Here is a 10,534-nt window from a genome sequence, read left to right on the forward strand (position 1 = left end):
ATGCCCAGCCAGTCCCCAAAGAGTGATCAGTGCCCTTCCCTGGCCAACTCCCCCCAGTTTTATTGTTCAGCATGATTCCATATGGTGTGGGATATCCCTTGGGTCAGCTGGGGTCTGCTGACCTGGCTGTGTCTGCTCCCAAATCCTTGTGCACATCAGCCTCCTTGCTGGCAGCGCAGCAGGAGAAGCTGTGTTTTATCAACATTATTCTCATCCTCAAACCAAAACACAGCATTGTATCAGCTGCTAAGGAAAACATTAACTATAACTGCCACAACCAGGACAAGCATTACATTTTTGCCTATATTTATAAATATCTAAGTTCTTAAATGGTATGAATGGTCCTAGGGGTGATAGCTAGCCTTCATCTTAGGGCTATGGTCTGCAAAATGCGTTTTGTATAACTTGCAGGTAACTCTAATCAAGGATTTCTGCTACAGGAAAAGCTTGTGCAAACTAAAGACTACCTGGAAGAAGTGAAATGCCTCTTGTGGTTTGCAAACAGAACTATCAGTGCTATCCAGCAGTATTAAAGCCCTTTTTAGTGTTTTACATGATTTGAAAGAAACTCCGGGAGGCTTTCATGGTATAATTACTGGTCAGTACAGGAGGGAACAAAACCCAGCTCTTTCCAACAGTAAGAATTTTGTGTTGTTCTGGTTTAACTCCAGGCATTGTACACTCACAGGCACACACGGGATGGGGAGAAGGAGAAACAGAAAAAGTAAAACTCATGGGTTTAGGTAAGAACACTTCAGATACTGAAATAAAGTAAACAAATAAAAATAATAATAAAAATGAAAAGGATAAAGAGAGAGATGAACGCTAAGCTCTAGGGACAAACCAAAAACACAACTGGTAAAGAAAAACCACAAAATTATATCACATTATAGTCCATGAGTCCAGTGAATTTTATGTATTTAATTTCTATTACCTGTTCACAGATGCAATACTTTCATTTTTATTCCTCTCCTGTGAATAATTAAAGCAAATCATTATCTTTCTAACAGAAGACCTAATGCAGAAGTTAACTAAGGACTCACACCTGTAGATAAGCAACAAGTAGAGAGAGTACAGACAGCAAACCCAAAATAATTCAGGCATCAGGTGATTTTAGCTAGAGAAGTCAGAGAGGGAAGAAGTGACAGAAGTATAAGCTTATATATCCATCAGCCTCACAGAGGGCATCATAAATAACTTTTTTGGGCACACTGATCTTAACTGTGGAACTTGGTTTTAGTTTTCATCAGAACAGACTAAATGAAAGCAAAAATGAATACAGTACCCAAGTTGTGCCACAACAGAAATATAAATCAACGTATTTGTACATATATCCTTTCCGTGCATATAATACACAACACAAAAATGTTTTATTCAAAAACAGACATTTGATGAATTTTTAAAAAACAATATAGAAACTACATTTCACCATTCTGTCAAATCAAAAGTGTATCCTTAGGCTGTAAACCGTTCATTTTACTGGACAGTCCTTAAAAGGATCAACGTATTTGATCTGAAAAGTGCTGCAGAAGTAAGGCATTGATATAGAATCAGGTAGAAATATGTAGTGCATATACATTGGCTTGGGGCGTTTTCCTGGCTTTTTAACAACAAACCTGCAGGACCACAAACATGAGAGGGAACTCAAGGCAACTGCAGCAGAAACACGCAGATACAGGCTATGTAAGATGTCTTATATTGGTATACACAACACATTCTTTCCTTTTGAACCCATCAGATACTTCAACTGCTAGTAAACCTAAAATTTGACCTGTATTAAAAATCACCTGAGAATTCAATGTAACTCTTCGGTGCCTCTTGAGTCTTCTTGGGAACATTAAAATGGCACCAGCATTTTACAACAGCACATACAGGTGCACATACACCAAAAGAAAACAATTTCAGTTCCCAGGCTTCTGGCATAAAATGGAGAGAAGGATGACTTGTTTCTTTTTACATGAATGAGAATACCGTAGTGATCTTCAAATCAGCAAATTCATGTCAGTGTTTAATACATCACTGTCTGAAAAGCCTAAAGGTTTGTAACCAAAGCCTTGCTTCATCTTGGCCGAATCTTCGGCTTTATTCTACACCATGATATCTCGGTGTCTTCTTTCAGAGATCTGTCTTGCCCTCGTAACGACACATACAAGCAGCTCTCTGGCTGTCCAGGTATGGTTTGCATCCTAAATGTATAACTGCATCAAACAGCAGCTGAACAGTTGATTCACAAGCTGCAAGCAAAGAAGAGTTTAGTTAAAAGTACTCTTTGAGTGGAATATGAAACTAACAGGAGAAAACTCGGGCAAATTGAGAATAACTCTAAGAAAGAAGCAATCTTCTCTGGGCAAAGCAAATAGATTGTCAAATGAAAGACTAAACCAACACACAGTCATTTAAGTTTTGAGTAAAGATTTTTTATATGCCAAACAAAATGAAAATTCATTGCATATGGAATGTTATCTGTGTTGGAAACATACTGAATCTTGGAAGATGAAATAGCTGGTTTACCTTCTCACTCTTTGCATCCCAGTTGATGCAGAGGTTGCTATCTTTAACATCAGCTCAACAGAATTGAACAAATATTCACCAGTTCTGACACGGAAGATTAACATGACGATGTATTTACAGTTAAATAAATTTAAGAAGTTCAAACACAAGATTTTTCTTAGAATTTACTGCTCTCAGTGGGAGTATTTACTATGAAAGTGACATTGCCCAAGTTAAAAAGTAGTTATGTCATGTATCCATGAGATGACCAGAAGAAATATCATACGGCCTGTTACAGAGAAACCTAACAGTTATTCACTAGGGGACAGCATTAACTACTTCCACTATAACAGTATATTATTTTAACACCTTATTTCATAACAGATGAAATAAGGGAAAGATTCTGTATTTTCCTACAGTTTACTAGCAGTCACACATAGAAGGTTAGAAATCACCCAGCAGAACAGTCATGTTACAGCTATGTTACAGTAAATGCAAGAATTAGACATGCATTTTGATCAAGTTGTATTCCCATATTCATACTCCCAAATGGGCGGCATTATTTTTCCCCTGAAGTTAAAACTAACCTTAACTCGAAGTTAGTTTTAACGCTGATCGTTTTCCTATGCTGTGTCACTGCTCTGCTGTACAAGCATCTGGGCTGCACAGCAGAGGGACAGAACAAAGCATCCTTCAGCAGCTTATTAAAACGTGGCCTTGCTGCACTGCACAAAGATTCTTTGCCAAGTTAAGCTCAGGTTAAACTTGAAAAAAAAAAAATAAAAACTTTTTCACACTTACCCTGGACACTTTCTGAGATTCCAAGTGTTTTCTGCACATCTCTGCAAATTTTTGAGAGGCAGGTCTGAAATTGCTCATCACAATCATTTTTTTTATTGCCACAAGTATCATAGCATCTGTCATGGTGATTGCAGCACCTTGTCATTGATGGGATACCGATGTCGAACTGTGAAGAAAACACGTACACACCTCCATTGGTATTCCAGCATAAGAAAAATATAGCCTATGGACAGACTGTAACAGTTAAAAATTAAAACTAATGTGATGGGTTGAGATAAAGACAGTTTAATAGATGAATCAAAGAAGACATAAATGTCCCAAAAAAAGCAGTGCAAAAAGTATTCAGCACATTTCAAAGCAGACGGGATACCAAGCCAGTCTCTGAGCAACAGCCATGTGGAAGTCATACACAGCTCTGCAACTGACCCCCTCCCCACCTTATCCCACTGCTCCAGTTTTTATTGCTGAGCACCACTCTACAGTATGGAATATCCCTCTGTTCAGTGTAGGTCTGCTGCCCAGCTGTGTCCCCACCCAGCCTCTTGCCCAGCCCCGGCCTACACTCTGGGGTGGTGGATGGGCAGAGTTGGGGAAAAAAGGAAGTCCCAAAGCTGGAGGACAACAAGCTGACTCCAATTTTCTTTCTAGCATTAAGGAAAAAGGGTTAGTGTCAGTAAGGACAGCAAGAGTCATAGCCAAACCCTCCACTCTCACTCAGCTATAGCTGCAGTTACACAATGCTTTCAAGACTGTGCAAAGAGAATACTAAACCAAACACTCAAAACCCAAGAAATTTATCATCATCACATTTTATGCTTGCAATCTTTGAAAATGCTTATGCTATGTTTGTTTATAATACTAACACTTCCCATATGTTGTTACCAGAGCACGTGTTAGGAGCTGATAAGAACAGGGACCTTGTATATGAATGCTGTCTCAGAAGGGGGGATGGAAAAAATCATCTACATTGAGGAAAGCTGATGTATGAAAGACACACATAGGAGCCCCAAAATGGAAATACTTACCTGAACTCCAAATAGAGGGGATCCACAGCCATTTGGTGGTGATGGTTTATATCCATAGCGAGGAACGGGCCTTGATCCTGAAAAAGGTAATGTGTCATGTCTCAAATAGATTTTTTTGCACAGGATTTTAGTAGTTTTAAAACTCACCACAGACATTTGTTTGGTTCAAGACAGTATCAGCTGTATTTTTACCTTAAACATATATTCAGGCACCTGCATATCAACAATTCTTTCCAAATTACAACTTAGGGGTACTAAGCAATTTTTTTTAGAATGGGGACAAGGCACCTGAGCAAGTGTCAGTGTTTGCTTCCTAAGTTAAAAAAAATTACTAAAAGTGATGTGTTGGTTAAGTATGGTCAATATACAGGACTATATTAACAGAGGACTTTAGTGTAAGTTCATAAATACTTCTATGCTCTATATGCAACTGACAGTAGTTCTCTGATTTTTTTATCTTAACTGGGATGAAACATCATTTTTATTTCTACAGCTGAATTTGAATTAGTAGAGACTGCTAAACTCACATCTCCCTGAACACTTGCTAGTGCAGCAAACAAAGGAATTCTGCATCCCAAATTAAGAAAGACTGTGGAGTTAATTTGAAAAACAACCTTCCCATTCATTTCAGTATTGGAAACAATCTGAAGCCACAGTTAAATGTAATAGGGAAAAAAACACATTTGAAAGATGCATATTTTAGTACAGAGTGTAAATGTCACAGTGTCCTGGCCGCTCTTGTAGAGTCAGCCAGGGTGTCACCACCAGACTCATTTCCCGACTTAACAAATATTCTGACACAGTAAACTGGGATGATGTGATTCCACCACGACAGGCTATGCCAGCCTCCCATTCTGGGGTGCTCTTGAGGTGCCAGCGAAAAGCCTGGAAAGAAATCCCGTTTCTGGGGCATTGCCTGTCTGGCACCGGGGATGGGCACATCACAGGAGGTGATCACAGAATGGGTCAGGCTGGAAGGCAGCACAGTAAGTGATTGTGAGCCACTCAGGAACGGGAGGTGGAGCTTCCTGTGTTCCTGAGTGACTCATTATAAGAGACCTCCGGGGAGTGCGGCAAACAGGAGCGGGCAAACAGGGTCACAGCAGTTTGCGCAGCGGTTTGCGCAGGCAGGGCAAGCAGGCAGGGCTGGAGGTTCTTGCTAGTTTGGTGTAGTGTTTATATTGGTTGATTAATCTTGGGCTTTCTCCTAAACAATGGTTTTAACCCGGTCAAAATCTGTGGTTAGTACAGGTGTATGTGACCAAGTAGAGCCCTCCAAAAAGGATGTGTCTGTACAGACCCATTCCTGCCCGGAGTGTTTGAGCTTATCAGTGGCTTCAGGGGATGTTGTGGAGAAGGCCTGCCTACGGTGTGAACTAGCTCAGCTAGTGGCTGAGCTTAGGGAGGAAGTTGAAAAATTAAGAAGTATCAGGAACAGTGAAAGGGAAATAGACTGGTGGAGTTCAGCCCTTACATCCTTAAAGGAGGCCCACCAGGAGTCAGAGGACTCATGCCTCTCACTCTCAGGCAATAGAGGGGCACCTGGTAGATGAAGGGGAATGGGAATGGGTCCCTGCTTGGGGTGGTAATAACAATAATCCCTCCTGCCCTCCATCCCCTAGCCAGGTGCCACTTCAGAATAGGTATGAGGCCCTGAATCTAGAGAGCCAGACAGATAATTTAGAAGAAAATTATCTGCCCAGTGAGACTTCCAATTATGACTCGTCTAAAAAACGGATTATCACCTCTAACATAAAGAAAAAAAGAAGGGTGATCGTAGTGGGTGATTCCCTTCTGAAGGGACAGAAGGCTCCGTATGTCGACCTGACATATCCCACAGGGAGGTCTGCTGCCTCCCTGGAGCCCTGGTACGAAACATTACTGAGAGACTTCCTAGGCTGATTCGGTCCTCTGATCATTACCCGCTGCTGATACTCCAGGCTGGCAGTGATCAGATCGAAAAAAGGAGCGTCAAGGTGATTAAAAGGGAGTTTAGGGTACTGGGTCAAGTGGTTGATAGGACAGGTGTACAGGTAGTTTCTCTGCCTTTGGTGGCAGAGAAAAATGATGAAAGGAATAGGAGAACCCACATCTTTAACAAATGGCTCAAGGGTTGGTGTTATTGGCAAAATTTTGGATTCTTTGATCATGGAGCAACCTTTATGGCACCTGCTCTACTGGAATCAGATGGGATACATCTCTCTGTTAAGGGCAGGAGGTTTTTAGCTCATGAACTGGCAGACCTTATTGAGAGGGCTTTAAACTAGGTTTGAAGGGGGAAGGGGATGCATCTGGGCTGTCTGGAAGCAAGCCCAAGGATGATAAGACTGTGTTAGGGGAGAAATCAGTAGCCCAGCTGAGGTGCATGTATACCAATGCACGCAGCATGGGTAACAAACAGGCAGAGCTAGAGGCCATGGTGCATCAGCTGAACTATGATATTGTTGCCATCACAGAAACATGGTGGGATGACTCACATGGTTGGAGCACTGCACTGGATGGCTACAAGCTCTTCAGAAGAGACAGAAAAGGGAGAAGAGGCGGAGGGGTGGCCCTTTATATTAGGGGAGTTTTGGATGTCATAGGTATTGAAACTAATGATGATGAAGTAGAGTCCCTATGGGTAAAAATTAAGGGGAAGGCCACCAAGGCTGACATCCTCCTGGGAGTCTGCTATCGTCCACCCAACAAGGATGAAGAGGTGGATAACTTATTCTATAAGCAACTGAACAATGTTTCAGGATCATCAGCCCTTGTTCTTGTAGGTGACTTCAACCTACCAGACATCTGCTGGGAACTTAATACAGCAGAAAAACAGCAATCTAGAAAGTTTTTAGAGTGTGTGGAGGATAACTTTTTGTCACAACTGGTGGGCCAGCCCACCATGGGAGGGACTATGTTAGACCTGTTGTTCACAAATAGAGATGGACTGGTGGGTGATGTGGAGGTTGGAGGCCGCTTGGGGCACTGTGATCATGAAAATATAGAATTCTCGATAATTGGTGAAATAAGGAGAAATATCAATAAGATCTCTACACTGGACTTCCGGAGGGCAGACTTTGGCCTATTTAAGAGACTTATTCAGAGAGTTCCTTGGGAAACAGCCCTTGAAAACAAAGGAGTCCAGGAGAGATGGGTGTGCTTCAAAACAGAGATCTTGAGGGCACAAGAACAGACTGTCCCTGTGTGCCAAAAGATGAGTCGACGAGGCAAACGTCCAGTCTGGATGAGCAATGAGGTTTTGAAGGAACTTAGGAATAAAAAAAAGATGTATCATCTTTTTAAGGAGGGACTGATTTCTCAGGAAGTATTTAAGGGAGCTGCTAGGGCATGTAGAAAAAAAATCAGGGAGGCCAAAGCTCAATTTGAACTTAACTTGGCAACTTCTGTTAAAAACAATAAAAAAAGTTTTTACAAATATACCAATGATAAAAGGAAGGGTATAACCAACCTAGGTTCCTTATTGGATGAGGCAGGCAACTTAGTAACTAAAGATGAGGAAAAAGAGGAAATGCTTAATGCCTTCTTTGCCTCAGTCTTTATTGGTAGGACAGCTTATCCTCAAGACAACTGTCCTCAGGGGTTGGTAGGTGGTGCCAGGGATCAGAATGGTCCTCTTGTTATCCAAGAGGAGGCAGTCAGAGAACTGCCGGGACACTTGGATATTTATAAATCAATCGGACCAGATGGAATCCACCCTAGGTGATGAGGGAGCTGGCAGATGAGCTTGTGAAGCTGCTCTCCATCATTTATCAGGAGCCGTGGCTCACTGGTGAGGTTCCAGGCGTTTGGAAACTGGCCAATGTGACACCCATTTACAAAAAAGGTAGAAAGGAGGATCCTGGTAATTACAGGCCAGTTAGCCTGACCTCAGTACCAGGTAAGATAATGGAGCAGTTCATACTGAGTGCTATCACACAGCACTTACAAGATGGCCAGGGTATCAGACCCAGTCAACATGGGTTTACAAAGGGTAGGTCATGTCTGACCAACCTGGTCTCCTCCTATGACCAGGTAACTCGTCTGGTAGATGCAGGAAAGGCTGTGGATATTGTCTATTTAGACTTCAGCAAGGCCTTTGATACTGTCTCACATAGCATGCTCCTAGATAAGCTGGCAGCCCACGGCTTGGACAGGAGCACTCTTCGCTGGGTTAGGAACTGGCTGGATGGCCGGGCCCAGAGAGTGGTGGTGAATGGTGCAGCATCCAGCTGGGGCCAGTCACCAGTGGTGTCCCTCAGGGATCTGTACTGGGACCAGTTCTATTTAATATTTTTATAGATGACATGGATGAGGGCATAGAGTCCTTCATTAGTAAATTTGCAGACGACACTAAGCTGGGAGCTTGTGTTGATCTATTGGAAGGGAGGAGGGCTCTGCAGAGAGACTTAAATCGGTTGGATGGATGGGCAGAGTCCAACAGCATGAAGTTTAATAAGTCTAAGTGTCGAGTTCTACATTTTGGCCACAAAAATCCCCTACAGCGTTACAGGCTGGGGACGGTGTGGCTGGACAGTGTTCAGGTGGAAAGGGACCTGGGGACTGATTGACAGCCGGCTGAACATGAGCCAGCAGTGTGCCTTGGTGGCCAAGAAGGCCAATGGCATCCTGGCCTGCATTAGGAATTGTGTGACCAGCAGGAGTAGGGAGGTCATTCTTCCCCTGTACTCGGCGCTGGTGAGACCACATCTTGAGTGCTGTGTCCAGTTCTGGGCCCCTCAGTTTAAGAAGGACATTGAGATGCTTGAGTGTGTCCAGAGGAGGGCAACGAGGCTGGTGAGGGGCTTGGAACACAAGCGCTGTGAGGAATGTTTGAAGAAGCTGGGGTTGTTTAGCCTGGAGAAGAGGAGGCTTAGAGGTGACCTTATTGCTCTCTACAACTTCCTGAAGACGGAGGCTGTAGACAAGTGGGGGTCGGTCTCTTCCACTGGGCAGCAACTGACAGAACAAGGGGACACCATCTCAAGCTACGTCAGGGAAGGTACAGGTTGGATATTAGGAAAACATTTTTCACTGAAAGAATAATAAAGCACTGGAATAGTCTTCTCAGGGAGGTGGTGGAGTCACCATCTCTGTATGTGTTTAAAAAAAGACTGGACATGGCACTTGGTGCTGTAGTCTTGTTGAGGTGTTAAGGCATAGGTTGGACTCGATGATCTTAGAGGTCTCTTCCAACCTCATTATTCTGTGATTCTGTGATCTGGTCCAAAAGCCGTGCTTGAGTAGGGTCAGCCTAATAATAATAGTCTAATGTAATAATAATACTGATGATTATGATAATAACAATAACCTTCATCATCTATCAGGTCATGCCAACTTGAGCTGCCTCAATTATTGTTCGGGTAAATCAGGCAGCTGAAGCGCAGGGAAGAAGCACAGATGTCCTCTGCTGGTAGCAGCAGGACATTTACAAACAGCAGGATGCATTCCTTCCACTGGCAAACGCGGCTGCCATTAAAACCTGTTGTTCCAGCGAGACTTCGAAACAACATATGCCAGCTCAGATTTAAGCTTTTCTGTCCCAAACCGAAATGCTCAGGAGTGCTCGTAAATAACCAGCCGGGAGTGAGCAATTCTTCCCTCTCCAGGGTTTTTCCCTGGACACATCAGCTACATATTTGACACAAACAAGCCCTTCTCCAAGGCAAACATCTTGGAGACGTTTAAAAGGAGCTACTTAAAAGTCGCGTTAAGAGAACTGCTTACGTGTACACACGCTCCGTACACGTTATACACGTATTTAAGCACACATACACGTGCGAGAGCTTGCTCGCCGAGGTTCACACACGTATTTACAGGCATGCACGCCGGCAGAACGCGTCAGCGAGGTTTGCGCCGGGAGCGGCGCTGGGCCGCCCTGCCCGGGACAAGGGTCGCGCCGCCAGCCCCGCTCACCGTCGCTGCACTTGTACTGGCAGAGCCCGTCCTCGCCGCCCAGCAGGTCGAGGGCCGCGTTCAGGTACATGTCGATCTTGTGCACGCCATTGCGGATCGTCTTCAGCGTCATCCGCCAGTCCGGGGTCTGCGGCGCCTCCTGGCCCCGCGCCGGCCGCCAGGCGCAGGCCGCGACCACCAGCAGCAGCAGCGGGGGCAGCAGCGACAGCCGGGCCGGGGCCATGCCGAGCCCGCTAAGCCGCCGCCTTCTCCTCCGCTGCCCGCCCGGCCCGGCCCGCCACCGCCGCTACCACGGCCGCGGCCGCCATGGTCCCCGCGGCCCC

General features: G+C 44.3%; 1 protein-coding gene across 1 annotated transcript; it reads right to left on the reverse strand.

Annotated features, from left to right (window-relative positions):
• Nucleotides 1-901: 901 nt before the first annotated feature.
• Nucleotides 902-10,502, reverse strand: PLA2G12A (phospholipase A2 group XIIA). Its single transcript, XM_053975443.1, has 4 exons — nucleotides 10,212-10,502; nucleotides 4,317-4,393; nucleotides 3,292-3,457; nucleotides 902-2,234 (listed from the first exon to the last, which is right to left on the reverse strand). The coding sequence occupies exons 1-4, from the start codon at nucleotides 10,432-10,434 to the stop codon at nucleotides 2,116-2,118; spliced, it is 585 nt and encodes a 194-aa protein (XP_053831418.1). The 5' UTR covers nucleotides 10,435-10,502; the 3' UTR covers nucleotides 902-2,115.
• Between the last annotated feature and the right edge of the window lie 32 nt (nucleotides 10,503-10,534).

The sequence above is a fragment of the Vidua macroura genome, chromosome 4 (assembly GCF_024509145.1).
Source record: "Vidua macroura isolate BioBank_ID:100142 chromosome 4, ASM2450914v1, whole genome shotgun sequence".
NCBI classification, from domain to species: domain Eukaryota; kingdom Metazoa; phylum Chordata; class Aves; order Passeriformes; family Viduidae; genus Vidua; species Vidua macroura.